General features: G+C 45.8%; 1 protein-coding gene across 3 annotated transcripts in view; it reads right to left on the bottom strand.

Moving 5' to 3' along the window:
* SBSPON (somatomedin B and thrombospondin type 1 domain containing) overlaps positions 1–26,593 on the bottom strand; it is a 32,624-nt gene extending 6,031 nt beyond the window's left edge. Inside the window, exons 1-4 of one of the 3 annotated variants that reach the window (XM_086336561.1) lie at positions 25,981–26,593; positions 13,638–13,832; positions 2,335–2,425; positions 517–693 (exon numbers count right to left, since the gene is read on the bottom strand). In XM_086336561.1, coding sequence (XP_086192687.1) covers positions 517–693; positions 2,335–2,425; positions 13,638–13,832; positions 25,981–26,518 — 1,001 coding nt within the window. In that variant the 5' untranslated portion in view covers positions 26,519–26,593. Of the gene's footprint in view, positions 1–516; positions 694–2,334; positions 2,426–13,603; positions 13,833–25,980 lie in introns of all 3 variants that reach the window. The other 2 variants (XM_086336559.1, XM_086336560.1) reach the window with 2 other exon arrangements.
* Positions 26,594–26,922: the final 329 nt, after the last annotated feature.

The following is a 26,922-nucleotide window of genomic DNA, read 5'->3' as shown; positions in this document are numbered from 1 at the left end:
TGGACACGACTGACCGACTTTTACCTCACTTCACTTTCACACCTGAACCTAATATAATATTGTAAATCAACTCTACCTCGACTTTTAAAAAATAGTAATAAAAATAATGATTTTTATGTTTTTAAAGAACTGAAAGCAATTCATAGATTATTTCATGATACATACAAATTCTATAAAATTGAAGTTTTAGTGTCCATTAATACAGTATTACTAGAACAAAGGTAAGCTCATCTGTTTGCATAGCGTCTATGGCTGCTTTGGAGGCAGGTCTCTGACGGTCCCTTGAGACCTTGGTCTGAGCCCCAATATCCAAATTCACCCACACCTCTCTGGTACAGAACCTCTAAGTCCTAGAATGTGAACTGGGTCCTGGACTCTGGAACGGCCAAATGGAAGTTTCTCCCCACTGTTGTGACTCCCCAAATCGAATACTGGTCTGCTGTGCATGACATGAAAAGGACATGTCTCCCCAAATGAGGGCCAAGAGAAATCCTCCAACCAGTTTCTCTGCCTTACCCGTCAGAGTCCAAGCCATCACCAGAACAACGAAGGCTCACAGAGTTCATAGCTGGAGGCTGACAGTCCACACACACTGTGTAGCCCTCTCGGAGATATTGCATCCATCGGGTCAGGGGGCGATTTTCCAGGGCACAGTGGTGAGTCAGTGACTCTGTCTTGAACTCCATACAGTATCTAGAACAAAAAAAAAAAAGAGCAATTTCACTTGCTGTAATTGTAATGATTGGATGGGCCAAAAAGTTCATTCGCATGTTCCCATACCACTTTATGAAAATATCCAAATGAACTTTTTGGTCAACAAGAACAACAACAAGAAGTGCCCTGATGTTGTAGAAAGTCTTAGGAAGGCTGGAACCCCCTGAGGATGCCTGACAGCCCAGGGAAGGTAGGATGTTGCCTTGTCACAGGTCACAGAAGGCCTGGTCAAGCTTCTCACTCGCTGAACTCTTGACATCTGACAACTGAACCTTTTTGCTGTTTCTCAATCCATGGTTGAATTATTTGGTCAACACCATACTGCACAAATTTTATCTCGTGTCCTATCTAGTTTGACCGTGAAATTATGTCTCAAAACACATTTCAGTAGGAAAACTGCCCTTGATAACTTTGCGGAGATTTTAATGAATTACAGAAATCGAACAAGAACTTGCTTGAGTCTGAGAACATGTGAGCCCCAGGAAGGCTGGTCCCGGATGTCCAGGCCAGCACCTCACCACCATTCCCGGGACCTTCCCTATACCCGCTCTCCCGGCTCCCCTACATAATCTGGGGCAATGAGGTGAGTTTTGACTCAGAGTCAAGCATCAGAGTTATACTGGACATCACAGATGAAAGGACACGGGAAGCTGAGACACAGTTTTCTGTAACAGACTAGAGTCACCTTACACTGAGCTGTGGAAAATCTAGCATTATATTGTGTGACTAGACCCTGAAGGCCCCAGGGGTGCATTCAGACATGGATGAATATTTCAGAGTTTTGTACTTAAAAGCAACACAATTTTACAGTTCTTCAGGGAAACAAAACAGCATGGCATTTTAGGTTCTAACTACATTAAAATGGGCTCTTGTGTTTTAATCCATATAATTACGAATTGTAATAAGTTAGATGGGAAGTGTTTAGAGAGACTGTTTCAAAGAAGATCTTTAACGATGGTAGGTAAAGTTTATTTGGTACCTTAAGGTACTAACGTAGGAAATCTATGATGCAGCTTCAGTCAGCTTCAGACAGCTTAACCCTGACATTTTTTCAAGGATATTTGCTCATTAAATTCTCACAGCAACCCCACGTGGTAGGAATCAATATTCTCATTTTACAAGAAGGAAAAATTGAGGCGCAGTAAGAGGTGGTGTGGGGATTTGAACATGCAGCTGTCTGGTGTCCCTATTCTAACAGCAGAAGAGTGGGCTTCTAATGAGCACGGAGGTTCCTTCTGAGCCATTAGGTCTTGACAGAAAGGCTCAGACCTCAGATGGGGACCATGTTCAAATTCACAAACAGAGGTGGTGCAGGAGTGCACGGTTCCATAAAGACTATAAGCTGAGCATCCTTAGTGTGAATGGCAAAATATACCATCTCATTTCTATACAGCATGTTTCTTCTTAGGGATCAGAGACAAAATATTTCTAGCCCCTTCCACCAAAATAAAACAGGGAAGGGGCAAGTATTTCCCAGCTCTGGGATAAAGAGTCACATTTTATTTGTTCGAAGTACATGAACAATACCAGAAGAAATTCCATCCCAACGAGTTACCTTCGTGAGCTGACTTGACCATCCGACTGGAAAAAACATGAGAAAAACAAATAATACCAAATTACCCAGCATCCTCTGTGCTTGTGGTCCAGTGTGGGGAGGCCGCCTGTCTTGTTCGCTCCTTGTTGAACGCAGAGGTAGTTATAAAGGCAGGGACTGGAAAAGGAGAATGACCTTGAACACGTGCAGCTTGAAGTCTCCAGAGCAACTGTTCCCAAACTTGGTTTCAAACCCATCCAAAGCCCTTCAGTCCTAGACAGTTAAGGACTTAGGGAAGGTCATGGACACACGGCTATATAGAAAATGGATAACCAACACGGACCTACCATAGAGCACAGGAAACTCTGCTAAATGTTGTGTGCCAACCTGGATGGGACGGGGAGTTTGGGGGAGAATGGATTCGTGTATATGTATGGCTGAGTCCCTTTATTGTCCACCTGAAACTATAACATTGTTTACAGGCTATACCCCAATACAAAATGTTTGGGGTGTTAAAAAAATAAATAAATCCCTCTACCCCTAAATCTAAGGGACACCACCAAGGAGTGAAGGAGGTGAAGCCAGAGACCCCAGAACCAAATTCCATAAAGCCTCATGCAGCACAGTTGGGCAGGGAGGGGCACGCTTGTCTTCAGTGATCTCACCATGTGCAAAGGAAAGCGGGGGGTGGGGGCCAGGGGGTGAGGGGAGGCGTGGGGGCAGCAAGCAGAGGGAATAATAAAAAGATGGGTGGGGTAGGGGGAACCAAGGGAAAAAGTAAGGTAATAGAGAAAGGGAGATTTGTTTTTTTATGAAAAGAAGAGAAACAGAGAAGAAAAGTGAAAAGTAGAAAGAATAAGGCAAGAGAGAGAAAAGGAACAAAGGCGAGAGGAAGAAGACAAGAGAGAAAGTGGAGTAGAAGGAGAAAAAAAGAAAAAGGCAACCTTTCTAAATGAGAACGGGAAAAACAGGAACAGCAAAGGAAGGAAGAGTGAATGCTCCCAGGTTTTCTGATAACCACAGCCTGGAAGCTTCGCCACCAACAACACAGCCCAGGGTGTGACCATCAGGTGCTGGCCAGCACGGTGCTGTCCCCACTCCAACTTCAGGGAAGGAAGGTCTCGAAGGGTCTCTCCTCCTCACCGCCCGCCCCAACACCCTCACTTCTGATACTCTGGGTCAGAGGGGAAAAAAAAAACAGCCAGAAACCCTTTCCTTCCACCTCTTCCCTCTTATTTTGCCTTCCTCCTATTTCATCTCTAAGTCTGGGGTGGGGGCATCTGTTGCTCTGTGTAGCCCCTGGGGGCGATCTCTTGATTCCATCCTGCTGTCAATTCAAGGAAGACAGGGTTTTGCCTTGAACATCATGGTAGCCCTCACATATTCACATGCTCAACAAATATGTGTTCAAGGAATGAATGGGTCGATGAATGAATGAATAAATGAAGTCATGAAACTGCCATGAGTTTCACAGGTCCTATTTCCCTGAGGTCTTCTGTTCCTATACTGAATCTTGCAGCTGAGAAAGCTCTACTATCCTTCTGACCTCTTATTTCAGAAATTGGACCATTCTGGGAAGAAGAGATACCAACTGAGATTGGCTTGTGAGATGCCCAAGTCATCAACAAGAGCACAAGGGCATGGGGGAACCAGCAGCAAAACAGATGCTTCAAGCCTATATGTTCATCTTGCTAAGTTCCTTCCAGCCACGAGGTGGCAGCCTGAATTCTTTAGATTTTCTGAATGAGACTTCATTTTTCTATTACATGGAAACATAAGACAGGCATAGCCACTTGGTCCTAAGAGTTGTAGGCACATTCGTGTCCCATGTGTCTGGGCATCTAATCTCTTGTCTGAACACTACCCACATCTTGTGTAAGCTCTAGACACCCAGCTGAGTGGCTCTTTCTTGCTGTGATAGCATGTTTGTTTTCCGAAGAGAACATGTCATTCTTTCTAAATGTGACCGTAGCTTTGGAACTTCCAAAATTCACGGACAGAATCAAAAAGGAGAAGTGAATGCATGTACGTCAGGATCCTTCTGTTTCTCTTAGACCTAATTATCAGAAGCAAACATCGAAAGGGTTTTCATTTTCTTATGGACTGTTTTCATTTCTGTTCTTTTGACACACATATGGACTTATTCACTAAGTAAAGAATACACTTACTGCTAAATCCTTATAGCATCCTACCAGTCAAACTATAACATTTTCAGAATATGTTTCTTTAGTTCAAAACATTTACCTGAGCTCCTAATTTGTATTGCGCATGTTATTACAAAAGTTCAAAGGCAATGCACTTAATATATAGCTCAAGGGAAAAAACGCTTGGTTAGGAAGTAGAGGGTAAGTGTAGGACTACAGTTTCTCATATGAAATCCGAAGAAAAAGTTCTGAGATAATAAAACTAACAGCTACCAGTGATGCACTTCTGAGTAAGTGTTTTTCATGCATTCAGTTCAGTTCAGTTCAGTTGCTCAGTCATGTCCAACTCTTTGCAAACCCACGGACTGCAGCTCGCCAGGCTGTCCATCACCCGTCCATCACCAACTCCTAGAGTCAACTCAAACTCATGTCCACTGAGTCAGTGATGCCATCCAACCATCTCATCCTCTGTTGTTCCCTTCTCCTCTCACCTTCAATCTTTCCCAGCATCAGGGTCTTTTCCAATAAGTCAGTTCTTCACATCAGGTGGCCAAAGTATTGGAGCTTCAGCTTCAGCATCAGTCCTTCCAATGAATATTCAGGACTGATTTCCTTTAGGACGGATTCGTTGGATCTCCTTGCAGTCCAAGGGACTCTCAAGACTCTCTTCTCCAACACCACAGTTCAAAAGCATCAATTCTTTGGTGATCAGCTTTCTTTATAGTCAAACTCTCACATCCGTACATGACTACTGGAAAAACCATAGCTTTGACTAGATGGACTTTTTTTGGCAAAGTAATGTCTCTGCTTTTTAACATGCTGTCTAGGTTGGTCATAACTTTTCTTCCAAGGAGCAAGAGTCTTAATTTCATGGCTGCAGTCACCATCTGCAGTGATTTTGGAGCCCCCCAAAATAAAGTCTCTCACTGTTTCCATTGTTTCCCCATCTATTTGCCATGAAGTGATGGGACCAGATGCCATCATCTTCGTTTTCTGAATGTTAAGTTTTAAGCCAACTTTTTCTCTATCCTCTTTCACTTTTATCAAGGAGCTCTTTAGTTCTTCTTCGCTTTCTACCATAAGGGTGGTGTCATCCGCATATCTGAGGCTATTGATATTTGTCCTGGCAATCTTGATTCCAGCTTGTGTTTCATCCAGCCCAGTGTTTCTCATGATGTACTCTGCATATAAGTTAAATAAGCAGGGTAATAATATACAGCCTTGACGTACTCCTTTCCCGATTTGGAACCAGTCTTGTTGTTCCATGTCCAGTTCTGTTGCTTCCTGACCTGCATACAGATTTCTCAAGAGGCAGGTCAGGTGGTCTGGTATTGCCATCTCTTTAATCATTTCATTTTCACAACCATTCTTTGAGATAGGACCAATTATTTCCCTTTCACAGATGAGGAAACTGTGGTCCAGAGAGCATAAGAAACATGTTCCAGGCTCAAAAGTGTGGCAGTCTGACTCTATTACAACACAGCTGACAAAGTTTCACTAGTTTATTAATATTAATGTTTCAATACGGCAGCGTATTACTGATAAATTGCTTAAATTTGGTTCCATTTTCCCTTTTTGTCCCTTTGTGAAGTGAGAGCGGAGAAAGGAAAGGGGGGAAAGGTTAGCCCTGACACTCGGAGCCCCCTCAGGCTGGGGGATGGGCAGGAGGTGTGGCTCAGGGGTGGGGGACGGCCTGGGGCACAAGGGCACCTTGTATATTTGCAAAGTGCTTTCCTAGTCTACATCACCGATCTTCACCAAAGCTCTGTCTAGACAGAGGTTTTCTCATCAGAAAACAGGCTCATGGAAGTTAAGGGAAAATAAATAGTAAATGACCAAGCAGGCACCCCAGTACAGACAATCAAGTCTATTTTTTAAGACCTACTATCCAAAAGCAGAGACATCACTTTGTAGACAAAGGTCCATATAGTCAAAGCTATGATTTTTCCAGTAGTCATGTACGGATGTGAGAGTTGGACCATAAAGAAGGCCGAGCGCCAAAGAATTGATGTTTTTGAACTGCGGTGCTGGAGAAGGCTCTTGAGAGTCCCTTGGACTGCAGAGAGATCAAACCAGTCCATCCTAAAGGAAATCAGTCCTGAATATTCATTGCAAGGACTGATGCTGAAGCTGAAGCTCTAATACTTTGGCCACCTGATGCGAAGAACTGACTCATTAGAAAAGACTCTGATGCTGGGAAAGATTGAGGGCAGGAGGAGAAGGAGGCAGAAGAGCATAAGACAGTCAGATAGCATCACTGACTTACTGGACACAAATTTCAGCAAACTCCAGGAGATAGTGGAGGACAGAGGAGTCTGGTGTATAGCAGTCCATGGGGTTGCAAAGAGTGGGACATGACTTAGCAACTGAACAATTGAACAATTCAAACTCAGTGTTGAGTCTCTGTGGTTAAGACCAATCATAGAATTGAGCAGGAACCCTGGACCTTGTCTCCTCTGTGTCCTGGCCCCTCCAGCCCAAGCTTGGTTGGATGGCACATTCTACTAAGGAGGTGTCCTTCCCTTTGGCACGAATCTAAAGTAAACAAGCCAAGAACCAGAGGACTCTGAGCTAGCTCCATTTTTTAACATTCCCCACAAATTTAATTTTTCACTAAGAGCAGTAGGTAATTTAGAAATTATTTTTGCCTCCAGTCTCCCTTCTGCTTCTGTGTGGCAGCACATAGCTGGTGCCTCAGGACAAAAGCTTTCAATAAATGCCCATTCTCCTGCCTCTCCCCTTCCTGGCAACAATATTCAATGTAATAGATTCTTTGTTAACAGACTATTTGCCAACTTTTCTGGCATCCCATCAACCTACCATTGTTCGCTTTTAGGGCAACTTCCACTTCTAAAAGAGTGGCCCCACACGTACTTACTTTGAATGTGAAAGTAAATTACATTTGCTTTGAGAATTTCATAAAGCCCTCTGACACAACGGGGTGTCACAAAAGCAGACTTAGAACCACTAGTCTGTAGATATGGTGTTGAAGAGAATGGAATGAAAATTTGACAAATAACGCCAGCCTAGAATCATACGGTTCATAATAATGCACAGTGATCTTGCAGAAGGAAAACCCATATGAACAATAGTCAGTATGGGCAACAAACACATAATATATGCTTCTGGATTTGCTTTTATGATAAAAAATATACTCACGATACACATTAAATGAAACTGGAAGAGGGCAAAGGCTGTGTGTGAGTTTAGTCACTAAGTTGTCTTCACTGCTTTTGCAACCCCATGGACTGCAGCCCACCAGACTCTTCTGCCCATGGGATTTCCCAAGCAAGAATACTGGAGTGGGTTGCCATTTCCTTCTCCAGGGAATCCTCCCAACCCAGGGATAGAACTTCTGTCTCCTGCCTTGGCAGGCAGATTCTTTGTTGCTGAGCCACCAATGGCTACTTGATCATTAATTAGAGTGTCTTCATAATTGTATTTTATTCACTGGCCTTGCATGGCCTTTATATTTCTACTTAGTTATCAGACTCTGTAATTGTGATTTTAAAATATTGGATTGGCCAAAAAGTTTGTTTAGGTTTTTCTGTTGGATATCATGGGAAAACCTGAATGAACTTTTTGGCCAACCCAATATAATAATAATATATCAATATTATTAACATTTATATAGTATTAACATTTCTATATTATTAACATTCATATTATAATAATATATTAATATCAATTGAACATTCATATTGATATTGTAAATTCATTGATTTACATTATCAATATTAATTTTCAATATAATTATAATCATAACAACTAATGATAATGCTTAAAAGCAAAACACTATTAAGGGACAGAACTCACAAGATTTAGGGCAATGAGATCACCTGTCATGCCGTTACCTCACTGAGCTCCAATGTCCTCATGTGTAAACCCAGAGAGATGACATTGTTCTATATCCATCAGTTCAGTTCAGTTCAGTTCAGTCGCTCAGTCGTGTCTGACTCTTTGCGACCCCATGAACCGTAGCACCCCAGGCCTCCCTGTCCATCACAGGCAAAATAATGCCTCCCTCAAGATGTCCATGTCCAAATCCCCAGGAGCTGTGAATATGTTATGTTACATGGCAAAGAGAAATTAAAGATGTTACTTGATTGAACTTAAAATAGGGTGATTATTCTGGATTATCCAGATGGCTTGAATGTAAGCACAATGGTCCTTCGAAGAGTTAAAGGAGGATGTTATGACTGAAGACAGGCACAGAAAGATGCTATGATCTGGCTGGGAAGGTGGAGGAAGGGGACCATGAGAAAAGGAAGCCTCTGATACGATGGAAAATGCAAAGAAACTGATTCTCCATCAGAGCAATCAGAGAGGAATTCAGCCCTGTTGACAACCTTGGTTTAAGTTCAGTAAGACCTGTGTCTGACTTCTGACTACAGAACTGTACGATGATACATTTGTGTTGTTTAAGTCACTAAATTTGTGGTAATGTACTGCCTCCAGCTTTCTGAGGTATTGACAAAAGCTAACACAATCCTAAAGGAAATCAACCCAGAATGTTCATTGGAAGGACCAATCTGAAGCTTCAGTATTTTGACCACCTGATGCAAAGAACCAACTCACTGAAAGAGACCCTGATGCTAGGAAAGACTGAGGGCAGGAGAAGGAGGTGACAGAGGATGAGATGGTGGATGACATCTCCAACCCGATGGACTTGAGTTTAAGCAAGCTCTGGGATGCTGTGAAGGACAGGGAAGCCTTAGCGTGCTGCAGTTCATGGGATCGAAAAGAGTCAGACACAACTCAGCGACTGAACAACAATAATACAACACCAAGCGTGTTTTTCTCTAAAAGGTGTTTTCCTGTGAGTGACTCGCTTAATTTTAGTGGGTTTTTTTTTTAAATTTTAGTGTTTTCTGCATTTTGGTAGGCTGTTTCACAGTTTATCAAGTCCTTGTTCCAAGAGGATTAAAATATTATTTCACTGCTTCCTGAAATAATAAAGATCAGAGTGAAAATAAACACAGACTTAAAAATTAGTAGAATATACCCATGAGATGAAGGGCTGGTTTTCTGAAAAGACAGACCAAATAGACAAACTTTAGCTAGACTCACCAAGAAAGAAAGAGGCGATTCCAACAGGTTAAATTAGAAATGAAAAAGGAGAAGTTACAACTAATACCACAGAAATATAAAGGATCATAAGACACTATTACAGATAACTATACATCAACAAATTAGACAAATAAATTCATACAAGACTGAATTATGAAGAAACAGAAAATCTGAATAGGCTGACTACTAATAGGGAAATTGAAACAATAATGAAAACACAAAACTCCCAAAAAACAAAAGCCCAGGCCTAGATGGCTTTACTGGAAAATTCCACAAAACATAAAAAAAAATATTTAATATCCTTTTCAAACGTTTCCTAAAAATCAAAGAGGAGGAAAATTTTACGAACAAATTTTATGAAGCCTGCATTACCCTGATACCAAAACCTGACAAGTACACTACAAAAAAAGAAAATTACAGGCCGATATCCTTGATGAGTATAGACACAAAAAGCATCAGCAAAACACTAACAAACTGAATGTAATTATACAGTAAAAAATCATATACCATGATCAAGCGGGATTTATTCCAGGGGTGCAAGGATAGTTTCATTGATTCTGCAAATCAACCAATGTGAGACATTCACAAAATGAAGGATAAAAATCATATGATCATCTCAATAGATGTGCAAAAACACTTGACAAAATTCAAAATCCATTTATGATGTTGATATCAACAAATTGGATACAGTAGGAATGTACCTCAACATATAAAGGCCATAAGGGCTTCCCTGGTGGTTCAGAGGTTAAAGCGTCTGCCTGCAATGCGGGAGACCAGGGTTCAATCCTTGGGTCGGGAAGATCCCCTGGAGAAGGAAATGGCAACCCACTCCAGTATTCCTGCCTGGAGAATCCCATGGACGGAGGAGCCTTGTAGGTTACAGTCCACGGGGTCGCAAAGAGTCAGACACGACTAAGCCACTTTTCTTTTCTTTCTTTATGACAAGCCCACAGCTAACACACTCAACAGTGAAAAGCTGAAAACTTTTCTTCTAAGAGAAGAGTAAGACAAGGATGCCCACTCTTGCCACTTTTATTCAACAAAGTATTAGAAGTCATAGTCCCAGCAATGAGTCAAGAAAAAAATTTTTAAAATAAATTCAAGTCGAAAAGGAAGTAATAACACTGATACTATTTGCAAATGACATGATACTATTAATACATAGAGAACCTTGAAGACTCCACCAAAAAAAAAAAACAAAACTGTTTGAACTAATGAATTCAATAAAGTTTTAAGATATAAAATCAATACACAGGAACTTCCCTGGTAGCTCAGTGGTAGAGAACCTGCCTGCCAATGCAGAAGACACAGGTTCCCCTGATCTGAGAACATCCTACATGGTATGGGGCAACTAAGCCTGTGTGCCACAACTGTTGAGCCTGTGCTCCAGAGCCTGGGAGCCAGAACTACTGAGCCCACATGATGCAACTCCTGAAGCCCACGAGCCCTAGAGCCCATGCTTGGCAACAAGAGAAGCTACCACAATGAGAAGCTCACAAATCACAACTAGAGCAGCCCCTGCTTGAGATAACTAGGAAAAAAGCCCACAGAGCAACGGAGACCCAGTACAACCCAAAAATTCAATACTCAAAAATACATTGTGGCTAGTAACAAACTATGAGAAAGAGGAATTAACATAACAATGTAATTTACAATTGCCTCAAAAAGAACATAATGCCTAAGAATAAATTGAATCAAGGAAGTGAAAGACTTGTACTCTGAGAACTGTAAGACCCTGATGAAGGAAACTGAGGACAATACAAAAGGATGGAAGGTTATGCATTATCATCCTGCTATGAAGAGACCCAGGCCTGGGAAGGGGGCTGAGCACCCTGGTGCCACACTGAAGGGTCAGCCTGTGCTGCAGGAATACATTCTAGCAGCCTATCCCTGTAACTAAGTGGTGCCATTGTTTTTTCTAATGGATCCAGCTGCCAGTGCAGGGAACATGGGTTTGATCCCCAGTCCGGGAAGATCCCACATGCCACAGAGCAACTAAGCCTATGTGCCACAAGCACTGAGCCTGCACCCTAGGGCCCGCGCTCCACAACAAGCGTAGCCCCCACTCTCTGCAACTAGAGAAGCCTGAGAACAGCCAAAAATAAACAAAATGAGACAAAACCCTACTGGCACTAAACTAAAATTTTTGTGCATTCGATTGTTTTTAAAATAGCCAAACAAGCAGACTTTTAGCCATTTAGATCCTAATTTTACATATCCTGTGAAATATACCCAACGTCTGCTGGCCATTGATTAGGTAAATCTTTATGGTTGCAAGACCCCAAGCCACCATGACACCTGCCCTATGAAGCCCTTTCACCCAGGGACTCCAAACCATGCTACTTAGTTGATATCAACTGGATGCACGAGCTCCTGGCAGACTCTTCTGTTCCCCCTCTGGATGGTGATCGCCATAGTGCAACCTTTGAACATCCTCTCTCACACAGCCTGTAAGGTCATTGTGTGTTACTACTGCCTCTTGGGGTCATGAGTTTTTCCTAAACTGGTCCCCAGATCCTCAACCCCCACCCCCCAACCTGAGTGTCTGGCTCACCATGCTGTTCCCTCTACCTGGATGGTTCTGCATTTTTTAGCCTCATCATATCCTCAGGGAAGTCCCTCCCCTCCTAGCCTCTGTGGATCCCCTCCTCCACCAAGGAATCTATTTATAACACACATGGGACCTCCTTGTTGGCTCAGACTGTATTTGCAATACACACTCACAAGTCACTATACCTCTCCCTTGTTCCATACATGATATCCTATGCTTGCAGTGCTTAGTCACTCAGTCGCATCCAAATCTTTGTGATGCCATGGACTATAGCCTGCCAGGCTCCTCTGTCCACGGGATTCTCCAGGCAAGAATACTGGAGTGGGTTGCCATTTTCCTCCTCCAGGATATCTTACCCATCCAGGGATCGAACCCGCATGTCCTGTGTCTCCTGCATTACAGGCAGATTCTTTACCCACTGAGCCAAGAGGCAAGCCCTTGTTCCATACCCCATTGGATTTACCACTGAATTACCATTGCAGTGGTAATTCTCTGGGACTAGTTTCCTAGGATGATCTGCTTATCATCTTCCCCTCCCGCTAGACTGTGATCTACCTGACAGCAGGTTTCACAGCAACTTTTCTCCCCACTGTGATTGGCACCCAGCCCAGTGCCTGGCATCCAGGAGACTCTGAAGAAACACTTGTGTGTGGAAAGAACAAAGGAGCAAAACAACTCAGAGGATCACGCTGACGTGGAATTTTCCAGGTTCCTATGAAAAAAACATGATCTCTGCTACCCTGAGAAGTCAGTGTTTTGCTCTATCAGATTCAACCCCTATCAACACACCGGTTTTGGCCTTTTTGTTAATTTCTTTGTGAGTTTCCCATGGCTCCCAACTCATGAAGGAGCTGACTCTGGGTCTCCTGGGCCAGCCCACAAGCAAAACAATCTTCCCAAATCAAAAATCTCATCACATCAGCCCCAACCCAGTTGGTCTGGGAGGAGAAACAGGTTTTTTAAGAGAATCATTTTATCATGCTTTAGGAATTTGTTGAGCTTCCCAGGTGGCTCAGTGGTAAAGAATTCGAGGGCAATGCAGGAGATACAGGTTCCATCCCTGGCTCGGGAAGATCCCCTGGAGGAGAGCATGACAACCTATTCCAGTATTCTTGCCTGGAGGATCCCATGGACAGGGGAGTCTGAGGGGCTACAGTCCATGTGGTCACAAAGAGTCAGACGCGACTGAGCAACTAAACACCAACAACAGGAATTTCTAATTTTTCTATTATTTTCACAGGTATGCGAGTGTCCCTGATTAAACAGGGATGGCGGTGAAAGGTGAAATCCAGTTATCCTTACTGGACGCATCTTATCCTGTGTGAAATAGCCTCATCCTACCTTAAGTCCTTTGTGGTCAGCTTGATAGAGTTTGCTAAACACCACAGTGTACGGTCCCTTACAGCTGGCGCCTGCAGCGCGGGAGGGGCCCACCTACAAGCTATAAATGGGAAGGGCTGGCTCGGGTGTTGGGGAGGGCTTTAGTGCAACTGATGGATAAAGGCATTATCTAACACTTCCTGAGCTTCCTATCTCCTCTGCGCAGCCTGGCCCACCCCGCTCCCTGCAGTGCCTGCATTGGATGCTCACCACCCAGGGACAGCAATTAAGGAAAGCGCGGTACCGAAGGCATGCCCGCAGTCCTCGCCCTGCGGCGTCGCGTACTCCAGGCAGCCGGCTCTCTCCTCCAGGGCCGGGCAGGGCTCGCCGCCGTTCTGAGGCTCCTGCTGCACCGCGCGCCTCCGCACGCGCGCCGTGGGCCGACACTGGCTGGCACAACCGCTCCAGGGGCTCCACTCCCCAACGATGCACGGGCGAGCTGAAAAACAGCACGATAGGGACGCACACCTGAGCACAGCCAGCGCCTGCCAGGCGGTTCCCGCCAAGACACACAGTCAAGTTCAGGCTGTGCATACATCGTGCCGGGACCGGCGGTGGATCAGGAGGAACGCACAAGGTTGACACTGACGCTACCCACCCTGATGGTGAACTGATAAATGGGTATCCCTTAGAGACGGGCGGATGTTCCCGGATCATGAAGGTGGGTCTGAGCCAGGACCCACCCGAGTAAGAGACTGATGCCTTCAGGGTACTTCCTCTTACAGTCCAGTGTTAGATCAGCTCTTTGCCCTTGTTTTCCTTTGATTGTAACTTTATCCTCCTCTGTCCAGAATATTTTTAGGGCAACAGTAATACACACTCATTGTTGGAGGACAGGGAAGTCTGGTGCGCTGCAGCCCACGGGGTCGCAAAGAGTTGGACACAACGTAGCGACTAAACAATAGCAGTAATACACATTCATTGTAGAAAACATAAAGGAAATAAACTCTAAAAAAGAAAAGGTGGGACTTCCCTGGTGGGCTGGTGGTTAAGAATCTGTCAATGGAGGGGTCACAGGTTCCATCCCTGGTCTGGGAAAATCCCACATACTGCAGAGCAGCTAAGCCCTAGCTGGCAACTACTGAAGCCTAGTGGCCCTAGAACCCTGCTCAGTAACAACAGAAGCCATCAGAACGAGAAGACCCCGCACCAGAGATAGCCCCTGCTCCCTGAGACTAGAAAAAGCCAATGTGCAGCAACAAAGACCCAGTGAAGCCAGGAAAAAAATAAACAAAACAGGTGTTTCTCCCACCAATCACTTCTCCCACCATCCCATCACTTACCCAGGTCAATTCTTATCAGGAAATGTGCCTCCTTAAGACATGGCATAGGGCCACACCAATGACCCCTATCCAGTAGGGTTCTCCTGGTGCTCTGTTCTCACCTTCCATGGCTCAGGGACTCATACACTATACGAGGTGACATTTAGAGATCAGCAACCAGGGCCCACAGAGGGTAAGAATACCCATGGTCAGGCATGGGGGCAGAGTCAGGGGATGAATTTGGTTCTCTGCCCATGACTGTAAAAATCAATGTGGTTGCATATTTAACTTTTTCATTTAAAATCCTAATAAGTCTTTTAAAAGGACTGTACTGAGTTTTCAAGTTGAATTACTTGAAGACCTGAAATTGGATATAAGAAAAGAGAAAAACAAAGAAACAGAAGATGTACCCTGAACTGGATGCCAAAATTCCTTTCCCACAAAAACATGACCCACTTTTTCCAATCACCCTCATACATTCAAGTTTTCAAAGTCTTCACCAAGAAAACACCCAAACTTCTTTGAAATCTGATGGGACTTCTGACAATTTGTACTTGAAAACGCATTTTGCCTTTCAGCACACTCTAGTTTAGGGTTCGTGGTGTCTGGAAGCTACATCATTCGGTAGCACTACCCATGACATGAAAAGGGTAACATACATCATAAAGTTCAGTCAGTAACTAAAGAGCGTCAAACTGCTGTAAAACTGCTTTTATTAATCATCTAAAAACTTATAGGTAGGACTTCCCTGGTGGTCCAGTGGTTAAGACTCTGTGCTTCCACTGCAGGGGCTCCGGATTTGATCCTTGGTCAGGGAACTAAGATCATACATGCCTTGCAATGTGGCAAATAAATAAAATAAAATAAAATCCTGTGAACCTAAAAACAAAACAGACAAAAAGCCTTATAGGTATCACATGTCAACAATCTAAGGAAGCAAGAATGAGCCACACCAGAGTTCATTTCCAATATCTGCCATGCACACATCCTTTGGAAAATCAATAACAGGTCACTTCCTGCTCATTATCTTTTGTTAACCTTCCCTTTTTATTTTCACAGCCCTGTGATTCAATTGGCCCATAGAACCAGAAGGCATTTAAGGGGATTTCAGGTTAGGAGCTAGTTGAGAAGGACACCTCCTGTCCTTAATTCCTTTAATAACTCTTTTTCTTCCCCCAAATCTCTTCATCCCTGAGTTTAGTTAGTCCTATGCTTGAACTACACTTAATAATACACTTTAAAAATATACACTTGTTTCAAAAATTAAACATTTGGAGGCAGTATAAAATACAATTTTGCCATGGCTTTGACCCAAAACTTAGTTATATGGCCTTGGTTATACCCTATCCATCACCGACTCAATGGACATGAGTTTGAGCAAAGGTCTGGGAGACGACGAAAGACAGGGAAGCCTGGGGTGGTGCAGTCCATGGGGTTGCAGAGTAGGACACTATTGTGCAACTGAACAACGACAACAATACATTATCCATAGGGTAACAGTTGACATGGGAGGATGAATTTAGTCTCCCAGTATTTCTTCAACATTTATGTCTTGTCTCATAAATCTTTATTTATTTGGGAATCATAGGTAAAGTCCTCAAATCACAGAATGATTGAATCAATTGTTGTTCCTATTGGTTAATATTTGTCCTTGGCAAAATGCTATGCCCTTTCTTCCTAATCTATGACTTTGTATGTATGTGCTAAGTGGCTTCCGTCATGTCCAACTCTTTGTGACCCTACCGCCAGGCTCCTCTGTCCATGGGATTCTCCAGGCAGGAATACTGGAGTGGGTTGCCATGCCCTCTTCCAGGGCATGTTCCCAACCCAGGCATTGGACCCACGTTTCTCAAGTCTCTTGCACTGCAGGCAGCGTTCTTTACCACTAGCGCTACCTGAGAAGCCCAATCTATGATTTTAACAGCCTCATAAGGAGAATCAGAAAGTTCTGGGCCCCGAACAAGAACATCTTGGGGTCTTCATTGTCAAACAAAGTGAAAAAAGTTCATGTAGAGTTTCACCAGTAGACAGGTGTTCCACAAAATATTTTGAGTTGGAAGATGAGTCTGAAGTATTTCTTCCTGTTCTGCACAAAAGATTCTCATCTTGAGTAACTTGTGAACTTCTGATTCTTTGGATTGCAATTTGTCACAGATCACAAGCAATCTTCGGTCATGGAGGCTGGGAGAACGGAAACTTCTGACAGGTTTGTTACCACAAGTCGTATGTCTCAGCTGCTTGACACAGACTTCCTTTTGAACTCTTCGGCTGGTATTCTTGCCGCCTCCCACTAAAGCTCACCTAACTCACATCTGTGTACAGCTTAACAAAGCAGTCTTTCTTCACACGACTTTCTTATCCTTCACATTTCACTGGCTGTCACTGGGGGCCGGCAGACTCTCACCTAGCCAGCAGAAAGAGCTCCTGATTCCAAGCTCACTGCAGCTTCCCCGGGTCTTTGTTTGAATTTAATGGAACCATCCTACCCTTTTTAGAGGAAAGAAGCCTAGATTTAATGGGTGCCTAGAAGCACTGCAAGCCTTTTTCTTCTCCTTTGTTTCAACTCCACATGACATTCAGGTGGGTTTCCCCAGAAGTGGACCCTCAGACATGGATCTGACTGAGAGCAATTTACTTGGGAGGTGATCCCAGGACGTATAAGGGAATGGGAAACGGACACAGAATCAGACATGGAAGAGAACAGAGGTAGGAAGGGGATGTCTAAGCTTCTACTTTGGGTGCAGTGAACGCCTCTGGCTCTGGGGTCACTGGGGAGTGGCAAGTGGACAGATCCGGAATGGAAGGAACCGTCAAGCCTTTCGCCATACGTGCCAGCTCATGTCCCTCCCTCTGGAGCCTTCTGGTTATCACACGTCCCCACCATAGCCACAGGGAGAACAGCCAAGAGCAAAAAAGTAAGTTAAACAGTTCAGTAATGAATCTTCAAACAAGAGTAGGGGATATTTCCCCATGTTCTAAGGGGAATACCCAGTCATATCGAAGTAAAATTGGGCTTCCTGGGTGGCTCAGCGGTAAAGAATCTGCCTGTCAATGCAGGAAACTCAAGAGATGAGGGTTTGATCCCTGGATCAGAAAGATTCCCTGGAGAAGGAAATGGGAACCGACTCCAGTATTCTTGCCTGGAAAATCCCATGGACAAAAGAACCAGGCGGGCTACAGTCCATGGGATCACAAAGAGTTCAGTCACTGAGTGACTGAACACAAGTGGGATCCAAGTAAAATTACTTCAAAAGATGTACCACTACTCTCTCTCTCTCTCTTAATGGCTTTTAAAACTCCTTCCAAGGTTTTGCCATTGAATTTGGAATAGAATTCAAACTCCCTGAGTGGCCCACCAAGTCCTGGGTGACCTGCCTGTGCCTGCCTGCCACTCCCACTGGGAGCCAGCCCCCACTCCCCAACACCTCTTTCCAAGCTCTGCCCACAGTGGCCCCTTTGCCCCTGCCACACCCACTCATGCTTTTTCAGGACCTTTGGCTGTGTGTTCCCTCTGCTGGAATGTTCCTCCCACACTGGGCATGGCTGGGTTCGGCTCATCTTTGAGGTCCCAGCTGAACTATTTCCTTTCCAGGGAGACCTTCCCTGACCGGCTTATCACACACACACATACACACACCCCACAAAATTATTTCCTCTCAGACCTCAGTGTTTCCTGCCTTCTAGCATCTCCATAATTCAGAATACCAACCAAATGAAGTCGCTCAGTTGTGTCTGACTCTTTGCAACCCCATAGACTGTAGCTTGCCAGGCTCCTCAGTCCATGGGACTTTTCCAGGCAAGAATACTGGAGTGGGTTGCCATTCTCTTCTCCAGGGGATCTTCCTGACCCAGGGATTGAACCTGGGTCTCCCGCATTATAGGTAGACTCTACCTTCTGAGCCACCAGGGAAGCCCATAATTCAGAATACATATGTATTTATTTTGTTTATTGTTCATTTTGTATTTCATCCCTAGCACTTGGCAGATGGCAGGTGCTCCATAAATTGTCAGATGGATGAATGAAATGGCATTAGACCAGGTCCTCCTCCTTTCTAAATTAAATTCTACATTGAAACAGACTCTGGCCTGCTCACATCATAAGTATTGGGTTGGGTTAAAAGTTCATTTGGGTTTTTCTGTAATGAACTTTTTGCCCAACCCAATAAGAAGCCAAAGGACTGACAGAGGCTCCAGGGTGTGAAGGAAAGCCGGAGGAAGAACAAAGTCAGAAACTCGCAGAGCCAAACACAGAAGAAATTCCTAACCTGGGCCAGAGTTGCCTGGGATCTCCTGGCAATGGTGGCCCCAAAGAGTGCCCCTGGAAGGAGCACTGCTTCTCTGCTCCTTAAGGTTACGTAGAGTCCAGTTTCTCCCAGCAACCACAGTCCATCAAGTCCTTCTTAATCCATTTATATCTCCTGGCATTACCACATCTTGAAAGTGACAAGCTTTTTCAGCATTAATATCTGTGGGGTGAGGTGGTATTTCCTTTTATTTGAGCCTGATTTCCCTCACTCAAGAATTTCAGAATACGGTGGGAAAACCCCTGTGTGTATCCCGTCTGAGCCACTCGTGGACTTACTGTTCCAGTAGACCCCTGCCCCGCAGCTTTTGGACCCATCTTTCTATAGACACTTTCCCTCTCAGATTTCCCACTCAACTTTCCCCAGGCCCATTCCCAGTCCAGATAGAGGTGGAAACCAGAATTACACACACTATTTTCAACTGTAGGTATCAAGTGTTAGTCGCTCAGCTGTGTCCGACTCTTTGCGACCCCGTGGACTGTAGCCTGCCAGGCTCCTCTGTCCATAGGATTCTCCAGGCAAGAATACTGGATTGGGTTGCCATTCCCTTCTGCAGGGATCTTCCCCACCCAAGGATTGAACCCAGGTCTGCTGCTCTGCAGACAGATTCTTTACCATCTGAGCCACCAGGGAAGTCCTGTAGGTATCAAAGGGTAATCTAAAAATTTTTTTTTCTAATGCTTTTCCTTGATGATGCCAAATACACACATGCACGCGCACACACACACACACACACACACCAGCAGCTGCAGCAGCAAACTGAGCTGAAGGGCAAGCTCCTTCATTTCATGAATACAGTCTGGATTATTTCTTCTTAATGTAAGGCCTGGTTATCTTCCTATAGTCTCTCCTTGGTTAATCAGACACTCAAACTTTCCTCTCTGTAATCTGGCCCTGCCTGCCTGGCTCTTTGCCACCTAAAAGGTGAAGGCCACCCACGATCAAGCACTTTCTCCCTCACTTTTTAAAGTTCCAATCAGTTCTTAGCCCTAACCATTTCTAAGGAAATATTCTTTTTGCACTTTATGCACAGCAGCAGCATTGATACTTGGCTTCTGTTTCTCGACAGTCTATGGAAGGGAATTCCCTGGTGGTTGTGGTTAGGACTCCATACCCTCACTGCCGAGGATCTGGGTTTGATCCCTGGATGGAGAACTAAAATCCCACAAGCTGTACAGCACAGCCAAAAACTGAAAGAAAAAAAAAAAAGTCTATGAAGGAAAAATAAAACAGTCCCTCACACACACACACATTCCTCAGGGTGACACAATTTTATTTATTTTTTTAAAGATCTTTTTCTTTTATGTGGACCACTTTTAAAGTCTTTATTGAATTTGTTACAATAGTACTTCCGTTTTATGTTTCAGTTTTTTGGCTGCAAAGCATGTGGGAATCTTGGCTCCCTGACCAGGGACCGAACCCACACCCCCTGCATTGGAAGATGAAGTCTTAACCACTGACTGCCAGGGAAGCCCCTGGGTGACACAATTTTAAATTTACGTCATCTGCCTTTTTCTCTCTCCTTCTGCATATGTGCCCCTTTCCCAGGAAACTTGTCACAACTTCTCTGAAAGTCAAACAAGACCATAAAAATTGCCCAAGTGTCTATGGAGCCCCTCAAAAGCATAAATAAAATGATCAAGTATTTGTTTCCTCTTGCAGAAACCACGTTATTGGTCCCTGATAGGTTGGTTTTGTTTTGTTTTTTCTTTTGAGATATTAACTGGACAAGTTTATGAAATGCTAGCAGGACAGTGAAATGAACTGTCACCTTTGAAAAACAGGGTTGTAGACACCCTGCAAACCTGGGGTTGGGGGGAAAAGGGATAAAAATAAAAAAGATAATGATACTTTTCTAGGTAATAAGTTTCTAAGGTGAGTTCTGTTCTCCTTTTGTGCATTCCCACACTTTCTGCAACAAACATATATTTTGTGATAAGGAAGGAAACTATCATTTTTAAAAAGGACATGTGGATATGCCTCAGAGGCACTGAGTGGTCGGTCCCATTTTTTTTGGACAATCGTTTGTTAGCAACATTGCAAAAGCTCTTGAGTGTGTGCATGCTCAGTTGCATCAGTCATGTCTGACTCTGTGACCTTAGGAGTATAACCCGTCAAACCCCTCTGTCTATGGGATTCTCCAGGCAAGAATACTGGAGTGGGTTGCCATGCTCTACTCTAGGGGATCTTCCCGAAACAGGGATTGAACCCGCTGTCTCTTATGTCTCCTGCGTTGGCAGGCAAGTTCTTTACCTCTAGTGCCACCTGGGAAGCTCCGCAATAACTCTTAGGGGATTTCAAAGAGGTGCAGGGCACATTTTCTTGCCCTCGAGAGGCACACAATTGATGGAGAAAAAAAAGACTCACTCTACCAGTATTTATATGGTGCCTGCTCTGCAAAGTCCACAGCTTCCCATAAAGCCTCATTTCCCTGAGGCAGTGAAAACCTAATGTTTAAACCTGTGGGCTCTGGATCCAGAGCCCCTGAGTTCAAATGTCACTTCATCACTTTTTAGCTGTGTGACTTTGGACAAACTGCTTGACCTTTCTGCGCTTGTTTAGCTCATTCGTAGAAAGAGGTCAAAATGGAGAATGCCTTGGTGGGTTGTGAGACCTAAGGAAACTGAGAGCTGTGAGGCTGCTTAGAGAGGAGGGCCTGGCACAGAGTAAGTGCTGGGTAAGCATGGATGACTTTCCCCTCCTGGACTGCACACCCAGGGCTGCAGCCAAATCATGTCAAATTCTGGCGCCAGTCCCTGCTCGTTATTTCCGCAGGGACAAAGGCAGGGGAAGCCACACACTGTCTCTCAGGCCATGACGGCTCCAGTGAAGTCTTGATTTTTTAAATCATCGTGGACTGTGCCGTCCTTTTTGGGGGGTGAGTTTGGGAGCCTGTATTTTCCAGCATGGTGCCCCTGCTCCCTCCAGTTAAGATGTCAGCAGATTTTGGCCACTTGATTTCCTAGTGCTGTGTGCTAAGCCATTTTAGTTGTATCTGACTCTCTGTGACCCCACAGACTGTAGCCCGCTAGGTTCCTCTGTCCATGGGATTCTCCAGGCAAGAATACTGGAGTGGGTTGCCATTTCCTCCTCCAGGGGATCTTTCAGACCCAGGGATAGAACCTGGTCTCTTACATCTCCTTACACTGGCAGGCAGGTTCTTTACCACTAGCACCACCCGGGAAGCCCTAGTTGGTTTCCGAGATTCCCCATCAATCTGGCAGAAGAGACTGGCCCATATAGGCTACTCGTTTCTTTGTCCTGCTTCACTTGAGTTTATGATTACTCTTTCCTAAGTTGCTCATCCAAGATCTAGTGCAACTTACTGCTTCTATGGTCTTAGAAGGCAGATTCTGTGAACACAGCTGATGAGCTGGAGCCTGGGCGTTAGGAGACTGATAAGCAAATCTTCCAGGAAGTTCTTTCAGGGCAGGGTAACTTGGATCTGGCTTCTTGGCCTTTTCCCATATCTGCTCAGGCTCAGCCAATGGTGAATTTTCTATCATTTGGGGATGTGGAGTAGTTATGAACATACATTATGGGTGTTGAAACCCATGCCATCACCCTAATGAGATTTTCTGAGATGATTAGTTTCAGAACTTATTTTTTGTTGGAAAGCTTAGTCATTCTGGGTTTGTGTGTGTGTCTGTGTGTCTGTGTGTGTGTTTTCTTGGCTGTGCTGTGGGGCATGTGGGATCTTAGTCCCCTGCCCAGGGATCAAACCTGCACCTCCTGGATTGGTAGCATAGAGGTTTAACCTCTGTGCTGCCAGGGAAATCCTGAAAGTTTAGTCAGTCTTTACAGTCAACTTAATTTTACTGAGCAAAAAAATAAAAAATTTCCAGTACTTCATCTCTTAGCCACATCAAAAAATAATAACAATAATGCATTTATCAAGATGAAAAAATCAGAAGGGCTAGAGGTAAGTTCCATTGACACAGTTACCTTTTTCATTCACATGTAATGTCATTTCAGACAAACTGCTTCCAGCAGCATTGGCAGGTAATGCATCCTTAGGTAAGAAGCAAACAAGATTCTCAGAGGCAGAGCGGTTCTGTGTACACCGAGTCACTGGGAGCTTTGAGCTGCTGCACCTTGATTTATCCAGGAGTAAATCACAGCTATGAGTTGGCACAGACAGATGGGGCTGATGGCAGCTTGAAAGCAGGTAGTCATGGGTTCTGACTCATTCTGTTCCCCACTAGTGTTAACTTTGTGATGGGAAAGCCCTCTGAAAGCCCCAGCTCCTACAGCTGGGAAACACCAATACCAGCCCACCTCACCTTCTCCCCAAACACACAGCATGGTTGTGATGCTGGTCCAGGGCCAAGGAAGCCAAGCAGCTCAGCTCCGTCTTGCCCCTCACTCTCCCTCAGCGTGGAGGCCTGAGAAGGCTCAGGCTCACAGAGTGGCTGCCTTCCAACTGTCTCTATTTTCTTTCTTCTTTTAAAAAACAGTTTAATTAATTTATTTATTTGGCCGTGCCAGGTTGTATTTGCAGGATTCTCCGAGATCTAGTTCCCAGACTAGGAATGGAACCCAGGTCCCCAGCACTGGGAAGGAGGAGTCTTAGCCACTGGACCACCAGGGAAGTCCCTGGTTGTCTCTATTTTCTTGCTGCCTTGTCCCCAAAACTCCAGATGCAGAGAGTCTATCACGGAGGAGCATTTTCCATCCCAAGCCTGTTTCTGCCTAGGCCTGGGAGAGCCTCTGCTAACTCCCTTGGGAAGGGCATTTAAGGTTCCTGAAAATACTCCTTTAAAAATCCTATCAGGCCCCATTCCCTTTTCTGGTTTGGGTTTCTTCGTCCGCCGCCCCAGCCCTCCCTAAGCACAAAGAGCCCAGGATTTTTTTCTGAGTTCTCTGGGAGATGGTAAAGTCTTCTCTCTTCTGCTATCACCTTCCCCAAAAATCCTCACTTTGAAATGACAGGCCTTTGTTTTAGTATTTCTGCTTCCTGGACTAAAAAGGAGGGATTTATTTTTGACCAAATAGAGACTTGGAGGATTCTGGAATTCCTCACAGCATTGTTAGGGCTCATGAAAAGGCCAGTTCTCCTCCTGACACTCACCTATCTAGCTGTGTTCACTGTCTGTCCTGTTCATCAGGTGACTGTCAGGGCCTGGCCTAGCACTGGCACAAAAGGCTGCTGCCCACAGGTAACACTGAACAGCCATGGATGCTTTCCTCCTAGAACCCCCATCCTCCTTCTAGAGGCTTCTCGCTCATTCTCTGTGACTAGGCTTGCCCATTACTTCCTCTGAGGAGCCGTCCTTGAATTCCTCCGGTCTCCTGAGCTTTTCCTCTCTGGCCTCCCAGATCCACTGTTTTGCCACTGAGCATGTGGCAGACGGTTTTGTATGTGTGTTTCCCTGCTGGACTCAGGAGGGCAGAAACTGTGTCTTCATGGTTTTTGTATCACTGTGTTTACCACAGACTGAACTGCAGGAATTCTGTATTTCCCTTTACAATGTAGGTAGAATGCTCAAGAGAGAAAAAAGATTTGGGGAGAGAGACTGCCATAGTGGGCAGGCTTCGCTCAAGTGATCCAGGGAACCGAGACAAACAGGAGTTTGGGAGGGATGCTGTGAGGAGCAGGGGCACCTGGCCAGAGGCTACTGCATTTCCTAAGTAATTGACTCTTCACCTTACTTGGGTAGTAAAGTGCCCTGGCTTTGGTGCAGAAGCAGGAAAGCAGCTTATCAAAAAAAAAAAAAAAAAAATCAATATTCTCAGATGTATCATTAGCTTTCAATCAAGATTTAAAAAAAAAAACACTTCATGTTTTTTCAACTGTGTTCTTTCAGCAGCGGGCCTGGTTGACCATCCTGCCATGGGCCCGTGGCCTCTCCCTGCCTAAAAAGAGGCAGAAAGGGTGCTACTCTCTACCAGGCATCCAGGTACCTGGGGAATAATAGCCCTGCAGGTTCCTTTTCCGGGAACATGCTGAGGCTCCCACAACACCAGGATCCTTGAGGTCAAGCCCTAATGCATGTGTGGCTTTGGGGGTGTTGTGATTATCAGGGAGCAGGGCTACTTTTCTTTCCAGACCTGGCTTCTTCTCAAGTATGTCTTGTTCTTCAGGACTACTCTCACCACATCTTCCTTTACCTTTTAATTAAGTTGGCATTTATCACATCTATACCAGGAGCCTATACTGTGTGAGGTTTAAAGATTAAAAAGACTGAACCTAAAGGAAAACCAGCAAGAATGAAACATACTAGGAACCCTGAGATAAAACCCTTAGTCATGTTATATGGATACAACTGAATTTAAAGAATATATGGAACACCTCATAGGAGGAAGAGGCTGTGCAACGGGCCAGAGTGCAGGTGAGGACAACTGTGGTACTCCAGGAACTCCTTCTCCAGAAGAAAGCACTCTCCCAGAGCCAGGCCTTGGCGCCACGTTCCTCCTTTCACCCCCTCTTGATTGAAAGCTAAGGGTTAAAAGAAAGCACCCCTGTGGAAACTGGCCTGGGGCGTTCCCCTGGCACCTGTCAGCGCCATGTCTCCAGGCAGAAGGTGGCCGGACCAGGCCTGGAGCTCCCAAGTGGAGGGCTTCACTAGACAGAGATGGCCTGTGCCCTTCCAGAACACGGGCTCTAGTCCCTATGGCCAGGCCGTGGTGGGAAGGGGTGCTTTGGAACTGTATGTCCAGAAGACTGGAGATCCCTGGATGGAGGGGGCAGGGGGACCCTAGGATGGAGAGTCTGGGGAGCACCTAGAGAGAGCGGGCTGAGAACCCTAGGACAAAAAGAGCTGGGTGGACCTGGATGCAAGGGGCTGGAGGACCCTAGCATAGAGTTGGGTGGACCTGAATGGGGCAGGTGGCGGGCGGGGGGGGGGGGGGGTGGGGGGCGGGGGGGGGCGGGGGGGTCGGGTAGGGGTGAGGAGGCGTCTAGGGTGGAATAGATGAGCCCAGGAAAGCCTGGCTCCGGCATTGCGGTCCCCAGTGTGGGACCTGCGTCCCTCTGCTGCGGGCGAACTGCCAGCTGCCCACCCTCGAGCCTGCCACCCACCTGGGCACGCCCTGGCATAGTCGAAGCAGCAGTCCCCGGTGAGGCGGCAGGCTTGGTCGCAGAAGCACGTCCCGTAGACCCGGTCCTGCCTCCAGCCGCTGGCGAAGCAGGCGGGGTCCCGGCCGGGGCAGCAGCGCCCGGCGTCCGCGCAGCCGGCCAGGGCCCCGGGCCACAGCCGCGCCAGCACGCACAGCGCCATCCACAGCGTCCTCATGGCGCGCGCTCTGCACACCTTCGGGGCAAGTGCCGGGGTTCCTCGGAGAGCGCCGGCCCCGGAGCAGCCCGGCCAGGCCCTGCCCCGCGCCGGCCCTCGCCCCACCCCGGCCCTGGCGGCGCGCCCGTCGGGAGCCGGGCGGGGACCGGCGGGGAGGGCGCCTCCGCCCCCGGCGCCCGCGATCGACGCTCGGGACCCCGGGCCCCTGCCCACGGCGCCCATGGCCCGGCCCGCGGGGACGGCCGGGAGGCAGCGGAAAAGCAGGTGCTCTGGGATCTCAGGGAGCGACCGGGCCCGCCAGCCGCCCCGCCAGGGCGGCCACATCTCCTGGCTCCAAACTCTGCTTCCTGACTTCTGGGGACAGGTTAGCCAGTCGGCAGCTTGACTCCGAAGCCAGGAGCCGTATCGCACTCGATGGGCACGAACCGGGCTCAGTCGCACGGCTCGCCCAGACTTAGCCCAGAAAGCCACGATGTACTTTTCCCAGGACACCCAGTTCCCCTCCGCAACCTCCCCAGGCCACTGAATGGAGAGATAAGACTTAACGTCCTTTCTTTCTGCAGCATTTTCTAATGGGTTTTTCCTGCCCCAGGAAAATGCCACTTTGTTTCACCGAAGAATCAATTAATGATACATAGACTACCAACGGTGCCTGGCTTTCTGTTAAAGCAGATTTCCCCAAAGAAATTCTGCTTGATGGTACTGTAGAATTAATTTCCGCTTTAATC

Source organism: Bos grunniens, chromosome 14 (genome assembly GCF_055505025.1).
Source record: "Bos grunniens cultivar Pamir isolate PY7600 chromosome 14, Bosgru_T2T1.0, whole genome shotgun sequence".
NCBI classification, from domain to species: Eukaryota; Metazoa; Chordata; class Mammalia; order Artiodactyla; family Bovidae; genus Bos; species Bos grunniens.
This window is presented reverse-complemented; position numbering and strand designations above follow the sequence as displayed.